The sequence below is a fragment of the Caretta caretta genome, chromosome 5 (assembly GCF_965140235.1).
Source record: "Caretta caretta isolate rCarCar2 chromosome 5, rCarCar1.hap1, whole genome shotgun sequence".
Taxonomy (NCBI): domain Eukaryota; kingdom Metazoa; phylum Chordata; order Testudines; family Cheloniidae; genus Caretta; species Caretta caretta.
The window spans coordinates 105,106,308-105,127,984 of record NC_134210.1 but is presented as its reverse complement, the minus strand read 5'-3'; the positions used below and the strand labels follow the sequence as shown (position 1 = coordinate 105,127,984).

The following is a 21,677-nucleotide window of genomic DNA, read 5'->3' as shown; positions in this document are numbered from 1 at the left end:
TGATGTGCAATGCACCCTCCTGTACTCTTCTAACCGCCCTGGTGTCTGGCTGCGCATAATCAGCAGCCAGGCGATTTGCCTCAACCTCCCACACTGCCATAAACGTCTTCCCCCTTACTCTCACAGATATTGTGGAGCGCACAGCAAGCAGTAATAACAATGGGAATATTGGTTTCGCTGAGGTCTAACCGAGTCAGTAAACTGTGCCAGCACGCTTTTAAACGCCCAAATGCACATTCTACCACCGTTCTGCACTTGCTCAGCCTATAGTTGAACAGCTCCTGACTACTGTCCAGGGTGCCTGTGTATGGCTTCATGAACCACAGCATTAAGGGGTAGGCTGGGTCCCCAAGGATAACTATAGGCATTTCAACATCCCCAACGGTTATTTTCTGGTCTGGGAATAAAGTCCCTTCCTGCAGCTTTTGAAACAGACCAGAGTTCCTGAAGATGCGAGCGTCATGTACCTTTCCCGGCCACCCCACGTTGATGTTGGTGAAACGTCCCTTGTGATCCACCAGTGCTTGCAGCACCACCATTGAAAAGTACCCCTTGCGGTTTATGTACTCGCTGCCTTGGTGCTCCGGTGCCAAGATAGGGATATGGGTTCCGTCTATGGCCCCACCAGTTAGGGAATCCTATTGCAGCAAAGCCATCCACTATGACCTGCACATTTCCCAGAGTCACTACCTTTGATAGCAGCAGCTCAATGATTGCGTTCGCTACTTGCATCACAGCTACCCCCACAGTAGATTTGCCCACTCCAAATTGATTCTGACTGACCGGTAGCTGTCTCGCGGTGCAAGCTTCCACAGGGCTATCGCCCCTTGCTTCTCAACTGTGAGGGCTGCTCTCATCTTGGTATTCTTGTGCTTCAGGGCAGGGGAAAGTAAGTCACAAAGGTCCACAAAAGTGCTCTTTCGCATGCGAAAGTTTTGGAGCCACTGGGAGTCATCCCAAACCTGCAATACTATGTGGTCCCACCACTCTGTGCTTGATTCCCAGGCCCAAAATCGGCATTCCACGGCATGAGCCTGCCCCAGCATCACCATGATCTCCAAATTGCTGGGGACCGCAGTTTTACAGAACAGAAATCTGTGTTCATGTCCTCATCGCTGTGCTTCCGTCACCTCCTTGCCTGGTTTTTCAGGTGCTGGTTCTGCATAAACTGCATGATAATGCGCGAGGTGTTTACAATGGTCATAACTGCTGCGGTGAGCTGAACGGACTTCATGCTTGCTGTGCTATGGCGTCTGCTCGGGCAATCCATGGAAAAGGGCGCAAAACAATTGTCTACCGTTGCTCTGACGGAGGGAGATGTTTATCTCTTGGACAAAGTAGCTTTTTGTTATTATATCTCTTCAAATCCATGCAGCTAAGTGGAATGTGTCTGCATGATGCAGAAGACATTGATTTAACAGATTAGGCATTCAAATATTAAGGAGTAAACCTATGAAGTTAATCATCTACTGCAGCATCATCTCGAAGGCTTCTGAAGGAAAAAAGAGCCCTTCCTACATTTTGAGTACAGATCCTTCCTCGTTATTATTTGTACTACAGTAACACCAGAGGCCTCAATTATATTAGGGTCCTCTGTGTCAGTCGCTGTAAAAACACATATACAGACAATATGTTCTGAATAGTTTACAAATCCTATGAGAAGGTCAACATTTAAGATGAATGCTTGTGTTTCTGAATTTTAGGAGCTATTTTCTTATTAGATTTACGCTTTCTTCCCTTTGTTGCGATGGGATTCCTTCAAGGAGAGTAACTGCTTTTATCTGATTTTTATTTTATTTTATTTTTTTTTAGCACCAGAGCTCTGGACTTAACTTTGGAGGACAATTTGACGGATCTCTGCAATCTGGGAAATTGGAGCTGGAACTCAAGTTCATCCTTTTGTTGGTTTTCAGGGACTCTGGAAGGACCATAACTTCTGTTTCCAACTACTCTGTTACCATCTCCCATGTGATTCCAAACAACCTTCTAGCAAAAATACAAAGCTAGCGAGTTCTAGAAGCAAAACGATGATTCTAAAAGGAAGACAAACTAGTGTCAGGTGTCAAACCCACTTTGCTGAACCACCAAGAGAGTCCTTAATCTGTTCTGCAGCTAAGTAAGAAGCAGCTAAACTGGTGGCTGAATGAGTAGGTGAGGAAACGAGAACATTGCCGCTAAGTGATCAGCACAAGAGAAAATTTCTGATGCCATGGAAATTTGCCCCAAGACCCATATACCATTCCAAAATATAAAATTCCTCTAAAAAAATACAAGAGAAACTTGTTTTCCATTAGTAAAAAAAAAGTGTCCCTTGCTAAACAAACTTCATTGAACTTAGAAAAGGAAATATCTGGTCTCCTCTTTGGAGGAAGAGATAATGGAAGGACAGTCAGTTCAGCAAACATGCCAGAAGGAGGGGCTTTCAGATGTCTTTATTCTCCAAGCCAGCCCCTCCACCCTCAAAAAAGGAGTTATCCTCTATTAAGATGGATTGGATAATTATTATTATTTCTGTCCAAATCAGTAGAGTCAAAGCAGGAGAAAAAGAATTAGCCAGTTTTGAAAATAAAAAATGACCACTTTCCTAACTAGAAAAACAAAAAATCAATTATGTGGATTAGTCTTAGTATTTCTCAATGTCAGATGAGGCAGGGGAAAAGAGGAAACAACAACTGAAGGTACTGGTATCAGTTATGTCTCACCTGAGAAAGATTTGTGCCACTTTGTGAAAAAGCCATTAAACGTTTTCTAAAGTCTAACCCGATAGCACACTGAGTGTTCCATTCAGGATCTTGATATGAAAGACTGAAAATGAATCCTAATTACAGTGGGTGCACTTCAAAAGTTCATTTGAGTTTTGGAGGCATTACCAATTCCAGTGCTATTCCCCATTTTAAGTATAGTATTGATGACTACAACTAGTAGTAGCTCTAAACCCAGAATGAACTCTTAATTGTGCCCACCGTACTTTATTCTACTGAAAATGACGGCAATCAATACCAAAACCATTCTTGTACCAATAGAGAATATACACTAGAGAATATACACAATAGAGAATTCTAAAGCAACATACCTGAACTCTGAATTTCCAGGTTGTTCCAACAGGAACGCCAGGTATAGGTCCATAGTGGTTAGAAGGAACAATAGTGCATTCCTTAGTACGACCAACACAAGCCATACCCTACCAACATATCAGAGAGAAGAAACTAATTTTATTATATTTAAAGTTTCTTTTCAAAGTTGATGCAGACATAAGGATCTCTGACTATTATGATAAAAATATTTTATATACATTTTTTCAATCAATTTTATGTAAATTCTAGTTTTTATTTATAATCCTTGTCTCCAGTCAACTTTAAAAAAAAGGATATTGACTGTTTTAACTTTTGGAGTGGAGACGATGGGAAAAATTCAGCATTGGTTTACACACTGTGCAATTCCACTGAAGATTGCATGATGTGTAATTTAGTACTGAACTTTGCACAGTTAATTTATATGTATAGTCACAGATATGACACACACACGCACACACACAGAGTTATATTTATTCTTGAAATACACTTTACCTTGCCCCAGTCTCGCTGACTCTCAGTACTGGCAGATGGCATCTTTGCTTTCTTTTTACTCTGCTTGAGCTTTTCCCCAGCCTTTACAACTTCATTCGAATCATTTTTGCAAGAAGGACAGTACCTTAAAAAAAAGGTTGACAGATTTTTAAATCGCTTAACCTAATGGCAACATATTTGGTGTAGCCAGAATGGTGTTGATTAATCCATATTTTCAAGGTTTTGCCAACCTCAAACAATTCCAGTGTAATAAAACTGATAATAATAATGCTTTGCATTTATACTGTACTTTTCCTCCTAAATTCTCAAAATACTTAAAGTATACATTAAAGCAGAGTTCTAACTAAAAAGTAACTCCTAATTCCACCTCCAATTCAAATTTGTGCCATCTCATTGTCTTCAATATGGATATACAGGTGTAACTCAAGGCTCTGATTTTGACCTTGAGATTGGATCTTACTGAACAGTGAGGCATGAGCCAGATTAGACTTTAGCTGTGTGAGTTCTGCATGGCTGACTATAAGAATAATAAGAATAAGAGGCTGCCAACCACACTGTAAGAAAAACTGACAACATACTTATGAGGTATATATTATAACAAACCTATTATGTTATGAAACAGGAATCTCTTTATGCCAACTGGAAGAGGGCACAAGAGCACATAAGGGTTACTGGGATCCCCTGGATCTGGTATCTACATAATAGTTTGCCAAAGAGTGGCATTTAAGGTTTTTGCTGAAAGTCTGTGTCATACTGGTCATCACAATCACTGAGAAATGTATGTACGGATAATATGCAAGAAGTTATGTATACATAGTGAAAATTATGTTCTTAATGCCTGTGAATTAGGGCTGGTTACCAGAAAGTGTTAATAAGTTGCTTTCAGGCAGAAGACATCTGCCTGGCTATAGGTAAATTGAGTATTGTGTTCTTCACAATGGTTGTCTATTTACAGACTAAGCAAAATGCTAATCAGGAAATTGTGAAAACTACAAGGAGGTTCCCCACAGGAAAAACAAGTAATGGGCGTGTCCTGTTTATGAACAAAGACAAAGGAATGTTGGAACTATAACTGGAGGTAAAGAGAAAAATTCTGCATCCGTCACCTAAAGGACAAGCTGACAGTGTACTTGTCTTATGAAGAGAGGGTCACAGCCAAGCTGGCTGTTAAATGCTGAGAGAAAGACTTTGGTAAGCTAAACTTCATTAGATAGGAAAATGTCTTGTTAGTTAACTCTAGGCTCTAGAAAGCAGGTTATAATTTCATTTTACATGTAACCAGTTGTTACCAAATATTTCTACTTGCTCTCATTTGAATCTCTGTATTTTGTTAAATACACTTCTTGGTTTTACTATAAACTTACCTAACTGCTGTGTGCAGTGGTGATCTTAGGTGAAGCTGGTAATCAGCAGTATACTACTTCTTTGGGAACTGTGTGAGTATTCAACGGATTGGGCCTGGACACTCTAAAGAGATGCTCAGAGGGCCTGGGGAAGAGCCTATGGTGAACTTGCAGAGGACCGCAGAGCCTGCCTAGGCTGAGACGAGAGTGCTTGTGAGGGAGCTGACCCTGACAGGCACAGAAAAGGCTTCATCACACTAATGGCAGGTGGTAGCGAGATGCCTCACAACCCTGGGTACCCCCAGGAAGTGTCACATATATACTGAGGTACAAAGATGGTAAGTTTATTTCCCAAGATCATACAGCAAAAGAGCAAGGATTTGAAAGTTTTCACATTTGACAGGGAAATACTTCTCTTTGGGCAAGATCTAGTAATATGCTGAGCAGTCTGGCCCTGATCCAAAGCACAGTACTTTAGCATGAGCAGTCCCATTCAACTGGAAATTGCCGAAATTTGGCAGTAGGACTACTCATTTGCTTAAAGCTAACCGAATGTTAAAGTGCTTTGCTGCATCAGGGCCAGAGTGCTCAGCATCTTGTAGGATCAAGCCCCTTAATCAGAAATATCTTTGAGTGTTCCATGGAAAATGGGTGTGGATTTGACCTAGTTAGGAGTCTTCTAACATCTCTTGCTATGCATATACAACACATTTTGTCCTGCATTTTTGGCAACATTTTTAACAGTGAGCAGCTTAAGAAGGTTGTGCTATGTATGTATGAACAGTTAATTTCTTAGTCAATTGACTTATTCCTTGAATTACACACAAGACAGGCTGTGCTGCTGGTTAAAAAATAAAATGTAAAGAGTTTATGGATGGTGACAGACAAACTATTACAAGAAGTTTAAGGGTGAAATTCTGGTAGAATTGAAGTCAATAGCAAGACTCCTATTAAATGAGGCCAGTATTTCACACTAAAGTCAATAAAGGTACTTCACTAGGACAGTGAAATTAGTAAGGAATGAAAAAATAGAGGTAGCCATCCGTATCTAAGGTTATCCCAAAACTGTATGAAGTTACGTTCTATTATTTGAAAAGTAGAATGCAATAAAAAGGACTGTGGAATAATGCGTATTCACAATAAGGCAAATTTGGAAGTGTGCACGCAGCTTTAACTATGGCATTTCCTGCTTTAAGATTGCTTAACCAAGCAATCTTAATGTTTCCTTAACTGAGCTTTGTATGGAATATTAAATACTGTTTATCATATAAATAGACTGGTTCTGATCTGTATGAAAATGCCTTATCAGTATTTCCCAAACTGTGGGGTGGAACTGGGGGCTGCCAAGTTTAAATTATTAAAATTTAAAATGGACAATTTTCTACTTTTAAAATAAACAAATATCTGGTATTCAACTAAGGGTCAAACTCTGCCATGAACCTAAATTAGTATGCAAGGCAGGAAGAGAAAAGGAAGAACGCTTCTTTTACATTTCTGTGCAGTGGCATTACATTGCAGAACTGCAATCCTTTACACAAAAGTGAGTGCAAGGACCTCATAGGATTGGCACTGCTACATAACCTACAAGAAGTGGACAAGCAGCAAGGCCATAGCTGTGCCATTCCATGGCACTGGCTTCCCTGGCCAGAACAGTTCATCTACCTTTATGAATAAAACTCAGAACGCATACGCCTATACTGCAAACAAAACAAAGTTAAATTTTAAAATGGAAGAAAAGTTATATACCTCATCAGTCACTGTGGTTATTCTAAATGTTTTGTACATGTGGATCCCACTTCTGGTACGGGTGTAAGTTCAGAATCTTTTGGCCAGGAGTGTCTGGGGAGCGGTAAATATGCCCTAGATGTCCCACCGGAGGGAATATATCGCCTAATGGTCCCGATTGCCACTCGGTTCCCCTCTAGTCCAGAGTTCCAAACATACATAGGACTCCAGAATAGAGCAGAGGAAGGCAGGATCCAAACACCCAAACTATATTGAAAAACTAGTTATTGACAAGGTGAGTAACTTGTTTTTCTTCTTTATGTGTTGTCCGTGTGGATCCCACTTCTGGTGACTAAGAAGCAGTCTCCATAAGAGTGGTAGAGGGTCTGAGTAGTCCTAATTGAATAGGGATTGCAATACTTGGCCAAAATTGGCATCATATCTGGACTGTCCAAGTCCAAGGATTGATGTTTTACAAAGATATGAATGGAGTTCCAGGTGGTGTTTTTCCAATTCTCCAGTACGGCAATGTTCCTAAATACGGCTGAGCAGGGTACCTAGGCTCTAATAGAATGAGCGCTATCCTCTCTACAGGGTTTTAGGCCTGCCATCTGATATCTTATATGTATGTACTCTTATCCACTTAATCTTGGAGTGGAAATGGACTGCCCTCTAATAGTGGCACCAAACCATTGTCTTCATACTCTTGAAGAACTTTCTCTCTTAAGAGTCTCTCATGACAGAAGTCCACGAAGGAGGACAGGGAAGGTGAGTGGGGTGTGGGAAGGACGTGAACTGAATTCCATATCCTGTGGAAATTACCTCCTGGGCCTAAAAGTATGAACTAATACTCAGTTCAAGGCTGGAAGAATAGGGATAGATGGTTGCCAAACTGAAGAAACACTAAGTAGGGCTCTTAGTGTTATGCTGGGGCTCCCAACATGCTCATCAAGCCTGCTGCTTGTTTGAGGAAGAAATGGAGCTGACAGAGAGGAAAAAAAGATCTCTTCTTCTGGGCGTGGCAGAGAAGGAGAGTCACTGGAATATTGATATGTCTTCATTTCAGTCTTTATTGAGGTTGCTTTTAGAACCCAAAGGGCTCTCTCTGCTATTACACATATAGTCCAAGAGACTAAAATACTGCTCTGGAGTCCTTTAAGGGAGCAAACATATTCATTAGTTTTTGAACTAAAAGGATCTGAACCTTCAAAAAGGCAGATCCCCATAGTGGCTTGGACCTATTTAGGTATCCCTTAAGAACATCTGGTAAGTTACTGCAGTGAACACTGAATGAGATGGTGTAGCCGAGATTTCTAGGACAGCCTGGAGAGAATGCTTTGCTAAGAGCTGAACTTCAGAGCTAATCTCTTTTGAGCGCCAATTTTTGTTCTTAGGGAAACTTGTCAATAAAGGATGACAAAATCCCAGATATGTTAGTAGTTTGAGATACACATCTACGAAGAAGCAAAAGAGCATACATTTCTGCAAAAAAGTCTAATTTCTTGGGGTCACTCTCTTTAGACACGACTAAAGGCCCGCATGAATTTTGCATAAAGTATCATCCTTTTATATTTACCAGTCCTCATCTTCTGGTATCTTGCTTAAAGGTGGATTCAGGCAGTATATATGGTAGGCCATATTACATTCATCGCACAGAAGTTGCATGTGAGCATCCTGTTTTCCACCACACAAATAGCAGGAGCAAAAGCGACATTCCGTATCTGGGTCTGCCCTACAGTGCTTGCACTCAGGGCCACTCTTTCCTGTGAAGATAAAGTAGAAAACGTTAAGCCTCAGAGAAGTGATTTTAGATTCATAAATATGCCATTATGGGGAGGGAAAAGGAGAAGGGGAAAATGTACTGTAATGCTGTGAGTGCAGGAACTTTCCTACTGTCTGTTTTAAAAAAAAAAAAAAAAAAAGTCAGGCATAATGATAACTATTGAGAACCATTTATTTACAAAACTACATATATCATAATGTTACATATATAATACTAATTCCATGTCAATTTGTGGTCTTGTATGACAGACTTGCAAAACAGTCATTACCATTTACCAGCCCAGGCACAAAATCTTCTCAATCCCCTTGCCATCAGGATGGTGATGAAAAAGCAAAAAGATATTTTACTTTTACTCCATCAAAAAAGGCCTCAATTCCTACACCCATGACAAGCTCCACTGATTTCAAAGAGAGTCTGCCCACATGGAGCTTATTACAGGACAATGGACTAATTCCATGAAGGCTTCAGTGAGTAACCACTCCTGTGAATAACCTTATCCAATCTGATGGAACTGCTCACATGAGAAAAGATATTCATGTATAAGTCTTTGCAGGATTAGACCAAAAAAGTTTCTGCAGAAGAACATGAACAAAACTGCAAACTTTAGCCACAGTCAACTTTAATAGAACTCTAGGGGGGAAATTTTTTTTACAAGATCAAATAAAGAGGAACTTAAAGTTTCATTTTTATTTGATTAAATGCAGGATCATTTTTACATAAACCATTCTGGACAGATATGATCAAAGATGGGAATCCACAAAATAAGACTGGCATCTTGGAACACAGATATTAACTGGGAAATGTGAGGGGCTGCTTCAAATATTAATGAAAAGGAAAGTACAGATTGCCTGAATTCAAGAAACCAAATGGAAGGGAGCAAAGGCAAAGGCTATAAGCTACTATACTGTGGCATATCTAATATGAGAAAGAGTTGGTACAGTTTTAGACAAAGTAATGTGGGAATGTGTAGTGGATGTGGAGAGGATAAGACACAGGGTGACTTTGGTTAAGCTAGCTTTTGAAAATGTGCCCCTAAAAGTTATATGTTCATATGCATCACAAGTGGGAAAACAGACACTATTATACAGAAAGCAATAAAGAATGAAAGAGTCATCACTAGTGCCAACCTTAATGGTCACATGAGAGAGAAGGTAAAGCTTCAAATGGTACAATGGCAGTTGTGGATATGGACACAGGAACAAGGAAAGGTAACAGTATGCTCAGATATATGATTTGACAGTGAATACTTTTTTCACTAAGGAAGAAAAATGATTACCTTTAAAAGCGGTAGCATAGGGGCACAGATGAACTGTTTCCTAATAAACTGAACTGAGCTGAAGAACATCAAAATCTGTAAGGTCATTCCCAGAGAAAGCATTGTAACTCAGCACAGAATGCTGGTTCTTGACTATGGGTACATATCATTCATGAGAAGAAAACATCCAAAGCAGTACAGAAAACCAAGTGGTGGAAGTTTAATGAAGCTAGCAAGGCATTTAAAACTAAAGTATTGGAGATCTCTTTGGGAGGGTGAAAAGAAATACATTCTGGAGGGATCTAGCCAATCCCAGTGGTCTGTCTCTGGCGCACATGATGCAAACGATGAGAGCTCTCATAAGTGATCTTTTTCAGTTGATGCTGCTCAGTATGAGGTACAGCTGTCCTTTGCTCTGTATATTGTAGAAGCGGGTGAAAGGGATAGAAATGCACAAGACTAGCTGTGTTTGAGTGTGCTCCCCATTCCACAGTGAAGCTAAGCAGTGTGACGGAACAGTGTGTTAATGCACACCAAGATTTCACAGGAATCCTCCAGAAATCTTTAGGAATCTTTCCTGGAGGTACTCGCCGATCCTCTGCCAAAGGTTCCTTGGCAGAGCTGCTTTGTTCCTTCCCCCATTGTAGGAAACTTTCCAGCACCACTCGGCAATCACTTGTGCAGGGACCAAAATGGCACGCAGGTGAGCAGCATACGGATTGGGTCTAAACCTGCAAACGTGCAGTAGATGCACCCCTGCATCCTTGCTTACCCTCAGGAGTCAGATATCAGCTTCGATAACCATTGCCTGGCCTGTGGAAAATGGTGGCAGAATTTACAATATTGTCCCTATTTGCCTTCACTGATCCCCTGAAAACATCACCTACACCCCACCCGGGCAGAACTCACCATGTTTAGGCTGTTTGCAGAGTTGTGTGCTTGCCAAGGGTCAGTGAGAAAGTAATTGGTAGTTACAAGAAGTGTATTTTACTGTAATGATTTAATGCTGTGCGTGAACTAAATCATGCTTCTGTGTATTGTTTCTTGTGCTTCTGCAGATGTAGCCTTCAGGGGAACCCCCTACACACCAGCGGAGTGCCTTCTCCAGATAGACGGAAGCGACCAAGTTGTAGCAAGGAGAACATGTTCTGAGAGGTGCTCCAATCCCCAGAGGCCAAAAAAAGTGAACCCAGGGAGGGGAGAGAAAATGAAAGGCAGAGTAAGAAGCACATTCTAAAGGCCAAGAGTGAATGATAAAAGTGATGGAGGAGCAAACAGAAATGTTAAAGTCCCTGATCACCTAACAGTCAGGATAGATAAGTGCTTTCCCCCCCGCCCAGTCCCCGCAGCTAATACAGAATTGTTTTCCATGCCCTCCCCAAAATCCTCCCACATATTCCTTACAATTAACCGGAATGTCTCGATGCCCCGTTCACACTACGCCTTTGGACAGCTTCCAAAATTATATCTGGACTTATGCACAGCTCTGAGAGCCTACGCTGCTCTTCACTGTTTTCTTCCTTCCCACCGTGCCTTTTGTGTGTGTTGATTGGTGTTTAATAAAAACAAACTCTCTTTAAGAGAGCTGCTCTTTATTTATGTCTTACACACAGCGATTGCCACTGGTAGCAATACATAAATGCAATTTAATCATTTGCTTAGTACAAATCCTGCTTAGGAGTCACCACAATTTTTAGGCAAAACAAGATAATTGAAGTTAATGAAGCATGGCAGACTGCTGTATAGAAATGCACCATAATTGGTACTCATTATCAAAATGGTGTCCCAAAGCCTCCCTGATTCTAATAGCCATGGTATCTGGCTGCTCAAAATCAGCAGCCAGGCAATCTGCCTCAGTATTCCACCCCAGGGGAAACTTTTCACCTAGGCCTGGTCTACACTACGAGTTTAAGTCGAATTTAGCAGCATTATCTCGATTTAACCCTGCACCTGTCCACACGACAAAACCCTTTTTTCGACTTAAAGGGCTCTTAAAATCGATTTCTTTACTCCAACACCGACGAGGGGATTAGCGCTGAAATCGGCCATGCTGGGTCGAATTTGGGGTACTGTGGATGCAATTCGATGGTATTGGCCTCCGGGAGCTAACCCAAGGTGTTCAGTTGGGACCACTCTAGACAGCGCTCTCAACTCAGATACACTGGCCAGGTATACAGGAAAAGTCCCGCAAACTTTTGAATTTCATTTCCTTTTTCGCCAGCGAGGCAAGCTCACCTGCACTGGTCACCATGCAGAGCTCATCAGCACAGGAGACAGCACTCTGAGCTCGGATACATTGGCCACGTGTACAGGAAAAGCCCCGGGAACTTTTGAATCTCATTTCCTGTTTGGCCAGGCGAGCTCATCAGCACAGGTGATCATGCAGTCCCAGAATCAAAAAAGAGCTCCAGCATGAACCGAAGGGGAGGTACTGGATCTGATCGCTGTATGGGGAGAGGAATCCATGCTATCAGAACTACGTTCCAAAAGATGAAATGCAAAAACATTTCAAAAAATCTCCGAGGCCATGAGGGACAGAGGCTACAGCAGGGATGCAACACAGTGCCGCGTGAAACTTAAGGAGCTCAGACAAGCGTACCAGAAAACCAAAGAATCAAACGGACGCACTGGGACAGAGCCCCAGACATGACGCTTCTACGCTGAGCTGCACGCAATTCTTGGGGGGGGGGGGGGGCGCCACCACTACCCCACTCCTGTCCATGGACTCCGACGATGGGGTACTCTCCGCCATGCCTGAGAATTTTGCGGATGGGGAAGATGAGGAGGAGGACGACGAGCTTGAGGAGAGCACACAGCACACCGTTCTCTCCAACAGCCAGGATCTTTTGCTCACCCTCACTGAAATACCCTCCCAACCCAACGAAGCCAGAGAAGAGACCTCTGGTGAATGTACCTTTTAAAATATAATACACGTTATAAAAGCAAGTGTTTTTTAATGATTAAGTAGCCCTGAGGACTTGGGATGCATTCATGATTAGTACAGCTACTCATTTCCATTTGAATCTCATTTCCTGTTTGGCCAGGCGAGCTCATCATCACAGGAGACCATGCAGTCCCAGAATCGAAAAAGAGCTCCAGCATAGACCGAACGGGAGGTACGGGTTCTGACCGCTGTATGGGGAGACGAATCCGTGCTGGCAGAACTCCGTTCAAAAAGACAAAATGCCAAAATATTTGAAAGAGTCCCCAATGGCATGAAGAACAAAGGCTATAACAGGGATCCGCAGCAGTGCCGCGTGAAAATTAAGGAGCTCAGGCAAGCCTACCAAAAAACCAGAGAGGCAAACGGCCGCTCCGGTTCAGAGCCCCAGACATGCCGCTTTTATGATGAGCTGCATGCCATTCTAGGGGGTGCAGCCACCACTACTCCAACCCTGTGCTTTGACTCCATCCAAGGAGTGGCAGGCAACACGGAAGTGGGTTTTGGGGCGAGGAAGACGATGATGAGAAAGAGGTTGTAGGTAGCTCACAGCAAGGAAGCTGAGAAACTGGTTTCCCCAACAGCCAGGATCTGTTTCTCACCCTGGACCTGAAGCCAGTTCCCCCTGAACCCACCCAAGGCGGGCTCCCAGACCCTGAAGGCGGAGAAGGGACCTCTGGTGAGTGTAGCTTTGTAAATATTATACATCGTTTAAAAGCAAGTGTGTTTAATCATTAATTTGCCCTGGCATTCGTGGCCAGTACAGCGACTGGAAAAGTATGTTAACGTGTCTGGGGATGGAGCGGAAATCCTCCAGGGACATCTCCATAAAGCTCTCCTGGATGTACTCCCAAAGCCCTTGCAAAAGGTTTCTGGGGAGGGCAACCTTATTCCGTCCTTTATGGTAGGACACTTTACTATGCCAGGCCAGTAGCACGTAATCGGGAATCATTGCGGAACAAAGCATTGCAGCGTACGGTCCTGGTGTTTGCTGGCATTCAAACAACATCCGTTCTTTATCTCTCTGTATTACCCTCAGGAGAGTGATATCATTCATGCTCACCTGGTTGAAATAGGGTTGTTTTAGTAAGCGGACATTCACAGGTGCCCATTCCTGCTGGGCTGTTTGCCTGAGACTACACAGAAATCTTCCCCACTGTTAGCCACACGGTGAAGGGAGGGGTGAAGCCATCATCTCAGAGAATTGGGTGTATGTGTGTGCCTGCGGGGGGGCGTTAGTTGGGTTTCTGCTGTACGTGAACCCGGAAACCACAGCCCCTCCTTTTAAATTGCCAACCCATTTTTAATGGGCAACCCAACAGCTACTTCGTATGGGAAAAGATGGCACTGCTGTTTGACGCCATTCCCACATGTTATGAAGCTTAAAGAAGCCAAAAGACTGTGGCTTACCATGGCTGCCTGCAAGCCAAATTCCGCTGCCCGGCCCTGCGTGAGTGATCTCTCACAGCAAACTGGCATACCCTCAATAAAAAGCAAAATGCGAGCTTGTAATGAAAGCACATGTGCTATGTAATGTTAATAGCAAGGTTTACTGTGAAAGAGTATACCCATTGTTCTATGTAATGTTAACAGCAAGGTTTACCGTGAAAGAGTATACCCATTGTTCTATAAAATGTGTCTTTTTAACTACCACTCTCCCTTTTTTTTCCCCTCCACCAGCTGGATATGTTTCTCCTTCCCAGAGTCTAGCAAAGACTAGAAGGCGAAAAAAACGCACTTGTGATGAAATGTTCTCTGACCTCATGCTGTCCTCCCACACTGACAGAGCACAGCAAAATAAATAAAGGCAGACTATCTCAGAGTGCAGGAAAACACAATATGGCCGCGAGGAGAGGTGGCGAGCTGAAGATGGTAGGGGGCGTCAGCTTGCTGAAAGAAGGCAGGAGTCAGTGCTCAGGCTCCTGTGGGATCTAACTCATATGCTCCAGCATATGGTTGAGCTACAGGAAAGGCAGCAGGAGAAAAGACTGCCGCTACAGCCCCTGTGTAACCAACTGCCCTCCTCCCCAAGTTCCATAGGCTCCTCACCCAGACACCCAAGAACGTGGTGGGGGGCGGCTCCGGCCACTCCACCCCAGAGGATTACCCAAGCAACAGAAGGCTGGCATTCAATAAGTTTTAAAGTGCTGTGTGGCCTTGTCCTTCCCTCCTTCACCACCCCACCCCGTGCTTCCCTCCTCCACCACCCCTGCCGGGCTACCTTGGCAGTTATCCCTCTATTTGTGTGATGAATAAATAAAGAATGCATGAATGTGAAGCAACAATTACTCTATTGCCTCTGCAAGCGGTGATTGAAGGGGGGAGGGGAGGGTGCTTAGCTTACTGGAAAGTAGAGTGAAACTGGGAGGGGTGTAGGGGTGGGGGGGGTTGGTTTCCACCAAGGAGAAACAATCAGAACTTTCACACCGTAGCCTGGCCAGTCATGAAACTGGTTTTCAAATCTTCTCTGATGTGCACTGCACCCTCCTGTACTCTTCTAACCGCCCTGGTGTCTGGCTGCGCATAATCAGCAGCCAGGCGATTTGCCTCAACCTCCCACACTGCCATAAACGTCTTCCCCCTTACTCTCACAGATATTGTAGAGCACACAGCAAGCAGTAATAACAATGGGAATATTGGTTTCGCTGAGGTCTAACCGAGTCAGTAAACTGTGCCAGCACGCTTTTAAATGCCCAAATGCACATTCTACCACCGTTCTGCACTTGCTCAGCCTATAGTTGAACAGCTCCTGACTACTGTCCAGGGTGCCTGTGTATGGCTTCATGAACCACGGCATTAAGGGGTAGGCTGGGTCCCCAAGGATAACTATAGGCATTTCAACATCCCCAACGGTTATTTTCTGGTCTGGGAATAAAGTCCCTTCCTGCAGCTTTTGAAACAGACCAGAGTTCCTGAAGATGCGAGCGTCATGTACCTTTCCCGGCCACCCCACGTTGATGTTGGTGAAACGTCCCTTGTGATCCACCAGTGCTTGCAGCACCATTGAAAAGTACCCCTTGCGGTTTATGTACTCGCTGCCTTGGTGCTCCGGTGCCAAGATAGGGATATGGGTTCCGTCTATGGCCCCACCACAGTTAGGGAATCCCTTTGCAGCAAAGCCATCCACTATGACCTACACATTTCCCAGAGTCACTACCTTTGATAGCAGCAGCTCAATGATTGCGTTGGCTACTTGCATCACAGCAACCCCCCACAGTAGATTTGCCCACTCCAAACTGATTCCCGACTGACCGGTAGCTTTCTGGTGGTGCAAGCTTCCACAGGGCTATCGCCCCTTGCTTCTCAACTGTGAGGGCTGCTCTCATCTTGGTATTCTTGTGCTTCAGGGCAGGGGAAAGCAAGTCACAAAGTTCCATGAAAGTGCCCTTACGCTTGAGAAAGTTTCGCAGCCACTGGGAATCATCCCAGACCTGCAACACTACGCAGTCCCACCACTCTGTGCTTGTTTCCCAGGCCCAGAATCGGTGTTCCATGCCATGAACCTGCCCAATTGACACCAGGATGTGCACATTGCAGGGGTCCGTACTTTGTGAGAAGTCTATGTCCATGTCCTCATCACTCTCATCACCACGCTGCAGTAGCTACTTCCTCAGCTGGTTTCGCTTTTCTTGCAGGTTTTAGTCCTGCATATCCTGCTGGATAATGCGGGCAGCGTTTACAGTGCTCATACTTGCCGCAGTGATCTGAGCGGGCTCCATGTTCCCAGTGCTATGGCGTCTGCGCTGAAAAAAGGCGCGAAACAATTGTCTGCCATTGCTCTGATGCAGGGAGGTGCGACTGACAACATGGCTTTCAGGGAATTAAAATCAACAAAGGGGGTGGCTTTGCATCAAAGGAAAAACAGAATGGCCCCCTCAAGGATAGAACTCAAAACCCTAGGTTTAGCAGGCTGTTGATTTCATGGAGGGAGGGAGGAGAAAATAAAAACAACACAAATCTGGTCTATTTCTTGTTTTGATCCACTTCATCTATTTTTATATATCTTGCTGGCAGCAGACCGTGCAGTATGACTGCTGGCCATTGTCGTCTCCTGGCTGCTCATTAAAAGACGATGCAGTAGGACTGCCGGCAGGACTGAATTGCCATGAGATGAAACTTAAAAGGGTAATGACCTGGCTGAGTCACTCCCATGTTTGCCCAAGTGCTCCTGACCTCTCTGAGGTCAGTTAAAAGAGCACCCTGGAGTACGTCGACGATGGCTACCAGTCATACTGCACTGTCTGCTGCCAAAAGGCAATGAGCGGCTGCTGTGTAGCAATGCAGTACCGCGTCTGCCAACACCCAGGAGACATATGGTGACGGTGAGCTGAGCGGGCTCCACGCTTGCAGTGGTATGGCGTCTGCTCGGGTAACCCAGGAAAAAAGGCACGAAACGGTTGTCTGCCATTGCTTTCACAGAGGGAGGGAGGGAGGGAAGGGGGGCCTGATGATTTGTACCCAGAACCTCCCGCAACAATGTTTTTGCCCCATCAGGCATTGGGATTTCTACCCAGAATTCAAATGGGCGGCAGAGACGGCGGGAACTGTGGGATACCCACAGTGCAACACTCCGGAAGTCGACGGTTCCCTCAGTACTGTGGACACACGCCACCGACTAAATGCTGGATAAATGTAGTAAGACCATTTGTGTAGGGACACGCACAATCGACTGTATAAAAACGCTTTCTACAAAACTGAATTCTATAAATTCGACCTAATTTCGTAGTGTAGACATAGCCTTAGACTCATAAGTATTATGGAGTGTGCAGCAGGCTGCTATGACCATGGGAATGTTTTCCTCAGTCAGGCCTAATCTGCCATAAAGGCAGTGCCAGCATGCTTTTAATCTGCGAAAGGCACATTCCACAGTCATTCTGCACCTGCTCAGCCTGTTGTTGAAGCACTCCTTGCTGCTGTCCAGGTTTGCCGGGTAAGGCTTCCTGTGTCATGGGAGAAAGGAGTACGCTGGGTCTCCCAGAATCACTATGGGCATTTCAACATCCCCTACTGGAATCTTCTGATCTGGAAATAAAGTCCCTGCTTGCAGCTTTCTGTACAAGCCAGTATTCCTTAAGATGCGTGTGTCATGTACCTTCCTGAACCACCCCGCGTTGATGTCAGTGAAATGCCTATGGTGATACTCAAGCGCCTGCACACCATAGGGAAGTATCCCTTTCTACTGATGTACTCCACCACAAGATGGTCTGGGGCCAAAATGGGAATATGCATGCCATCTATTGCCCCTCCACAATTAGGGAATCCCATTGCTGCAAAGCCATCCACTATTTCACACACATTGCCAAGAGTTACTGTCCTTCACAGCAAGATGTTCTCTCACACTTGCATTGACTCTGCCTCAACAGCGTATTTCCTGGCTCCAAACTGATTTGCGACCAATGGGTAGCAGTCTGGAGTCACCAGCTTCCACACAGCGATCGCCATGTGCTTCTCCACTAAGAGGGCAATTCTCATTTTGGTGTCCTTGCACTGTAGTGCTGGGGCGAACTCCACACAGCTGGGGGACTGAAAGGATACATCATTAAACTGAAATCTTCATTACATTGTTTAGATGTGGTATGTCTTATAAGTGTATATTTAGGGCAAATGGATTGAGTATTTCCAGGTTTACTATAAACTCAAAATCTGGGAAACTAAATGGGGATGAAACAAAGTAAAATAATTGATGGAGGGGATGGGGAAGAAGATGAAAAAGAGGGCTAAGCTGAAGGTGCTAGAGAAGGTATCAGGACTGATAGTGCCTCCGACAGAAAACAAAGTCACACTTCTCTGTTGAACTTTGCCATTTCAAGAGTGCAAAAAGTCTCCAGGTCCAGTTAAGTGATTTGCTTGGTGTCAGGATCCCAAATATGGATGTGATTCCGGTACATGAGAATTATGAAGGGGGCAGTGGTGTAGGGTAAATGCAAGTAAAGCAGATGTGCTAACTTCTTACAGTGTTGCCAAACTTAAGAGCTAAATTCCAACACCACAGTGACTGAATACCTTAAAGCAAATTTACTGTATCCCATCTCTACCTTCTGTGGGGGTCTTCTGCAGTAGTGAGATCGGACACTTTTCAACTTTCTCTGCTATTAAAAAGCTAAGCATCTTACCCTCCTTTTTAACTTTCAAACTATTAGGGAAGGAAGGAAAGTAGTCTAACCCAACCTTTTGTCTAAAGTTCTTGATCTATTGAATTTAGTAGTCTTTCACACCACATTTTTGGTGTAATATGGAAAAATCATCAGCTTTTCCTTTCCACGTTAGATTTTTGAGTTCATGGGCTTTTTAAAGAATGAGTTCCTTAATACTACATTTTAAACATCTTACAGTTAAGGCCTGGGCCTTCGCATTTGGAGGGGGTTTTGGTGCAAGAGAGGTGTGGGCTCTCTCAATATCTACATTCTGATCCGGGGGAAGACACAAAAGCCCTAGCAGCATGGTGGATAAAAATTCCAGAGGCCTCCCTTTTTCCATCTCCTCTGGAAGACCCACCATTCTCAGATTGTTTCTCCTCGATCTTCCTTCCAGATCATTAACCTTCTCCTACAGTGTTTTAATAGCCATTTCCTGTTGCTTTAAGATTATATTCATGGTACTCCCCGTGTCTTCTAGCAAGGAGAGTATATTAGCAGCTTCCCCATAGTCTTGATGCCAAGCTTTGCAAATTAGCTTGATGTGTACTAGTAATATGTTTGATCTCAGTTATATCTTGTGATACAAATTCCAAGAGAATGGACATCATGACCAAAACTTTTAGCCAGTCCATAATTTTATCTAGTCTCAAAGGGGTGGACTCTCCCTGATCAGCCATCCTGGCCCTAGAAGGGCCATCCGACAATATCTGTTTTTTAGGATTTTGTGGAAATGTTTGAGACAGTGTGAATCCTCCTATTATTAACAGTTTTATTCGTCTTTTTTGGTAGGTAAGTTTCAGATTTCTATTATAGGACTTTCATGCACAAGACTTTTTTCAGCACAGAATTTTTATTTTGATACTTAATAAATGTGTCAGGGAAAATTTAATAAGAATCTATTAAATGGAAAAATTCTGGCATTCTTTGGTTTTCCATCAAAAGTAGAATTAACTGTGCAGCTTGAGAATATTTCTGCTCTCTACATTATCACTTTTGGAAAGGATAGGGACTGTGGCTGGTCTGGATGTATATATAGTAACACATAAGGAATACATTCCTTGACACTGTCTCCAGAACATCAAATTTAATTCATTTCATGGAACACATGTGGGATAGCCCCTTTCTGGATTTTGGGGCCTGAATCTGCTGCCTATTAGGTTACCTAAGGTCATGGCTCTTCTGAGCATACATATGGGTGCAAGCATCAAACAGCATTTAGCTATACATGTTTAACTGGAAATGTTCAAGTGCAGGTGGAAGCTAGAGGGTTACATATGGAGGAAGTATACTTTATTATTACTTATTTATATAGCTCAATAGATGTGCATGGTGATTCACAGAACAAAGAGAGAGATTCCCTGTCCAGAAAAGCTTACAATATAAAGAACAGAGGAACAAGAGGGACTGTTTGAATTTAGGATGACAAGAGTGTTATATGGGCCACATGGGAAGCTAGCATTGGATCTTGGTGGTTAACATTTTTAAGTTATTAATCATTTTCATATGTTTAGCACTATAGCTTTATAGAAGAGCTTGACGAACTTTGTTCTGAGATGGTGTTGAGAGGAACGAACGCATGGGGGGCAGCATGAAAAAAAGTACGGAAGTGGCTGTGGGAGAAGAATATAAAGTTGGCATCCCGATTAGCAATTTGTATTGCGCAAAAGGATTATAAGATCATCTGATGATTATATATGCTAAAGACTGTGATAAATTAAGAATTAATTCAGCAGATACACTAATGTTAATTTATTTCACTGCACAGCAGTAGGTATAATGTCACTGAGTTAAATGTGTGTCACATTTCCCATGGCCTCAAAACTGTTCTACAAAACCTGCAACTATACTCGTAAAACAAATAATTAGGTGAACAAATGCAAAGCAAATATAACTTAATTTTACATGTGCAGTTTTGGGGGCACCATAAAATTGTTCCTCAAATTGTCAGTTCACAATGAAAATATTTTTTTAAATATTTTCTGTTGCATAAAAATAATCTTAAAATGAAACTGACTAGAAATTAACTATGAACAAAAGTGAAAGTGACTGTATTTTCATTTGCCAATCTTGAGAAAAATGAGAACACCCGTAGCATAAGAAGTAAAACAAATTATTTTAAATCCTTTCATTTATAAAAGTTAAGAGTAGGAAAGGAAATTTGCTTTTTTAAAAACAGTGATATCTAACACTGTAGTGCCCTGTGAAAGGGACAAAGAAACAGTGGGCACATTGTCTCTTGCATTAAAGAACAGCTGTGCAAAGGACCCCAAAATGTGGCTGCTTTTTGTCACAACTCTGACAAACATAATTCAGCAGCATCCACTAATGATGATGTCCTCTGCCTCTCATTCGCATTTCCATTAGAAACACCATTTTATCAATACCTTTTTCATTTGGGTAGAAATTTTGATTTTGGGTGAAACTTTGTTTCAAGCTTTGAGATAAGAAGCCAGTGTCTTTTCTGGTAAGGGGAATTTAGTGCCAGGAAGATTACAGGTAGCCAAGTGATGGCCCTGGAGACTGAAGTCCTCTGTTTATTCACAGAATAAGTACAACACAAGCAGTGCCCATGTAAGCTTCCTCAGACTACCTGCTAATGTTCTTTCACCCTTAGAGAATGTCAGGGCTGAACTGTAGCTCACACAATAGGCCCATTCAATCCTTGGCCTCTGCTCAGAATATAAACAAAGATGTCAATTGTGATGGTAGTTTTTGTGATTTGGATACCGGTCCACTAGGAATCATCTAAGGGCTATCAGTGGTTGTTCCCTATTTCTCTGCTTGTAACATTTTGAACTGATGATTTAATATGCAGATATATTACATCAAATATCCATTTCTAAGTAGTTCCATATAATGCATGAATCATCAAAAAAGTGGCAACAGAGTCAAAGGGCTGTCTAATAATTACTATATTATTGACAACA

The 21,677-nt window shown here is 43.0% G+C and overlaps 1 protein-coding gene across 3 annotated transcripts in view; it reads right to left on the bottom strand.

Moving 5' to 3' along the window:
- Positions 1-21,677, bottom strand: part of UHRF2 (ubiquitin like with PHD and ring finger domains 2) — a 179,199-nt gene that overhangs the window by 57,233 nt on the left and 100,289 nt on the right. For all 3 annotated transcript variants that reach the window (XM_075128768.1, XM_048851776.2, XM_048851774.2), the window contains exons 6-8: positions 8,211-8,397; positions 3,567-3,690; positions 3,074-3,181 (exon numbers count right to left, since the gene is read on the bottom strand). In XM_075128768.1, the coding sequence (XP_074984869.1) occupies positions 3,074-3,181; positions 3,567-3,690; positions 8,211-8,397 (419 nt within the window). The remainder of the gene's footprint in view (positions 1-3,073; positions 3,182-3,566; positions 3,691-8,210; positions 8,398-21,677) is intronic.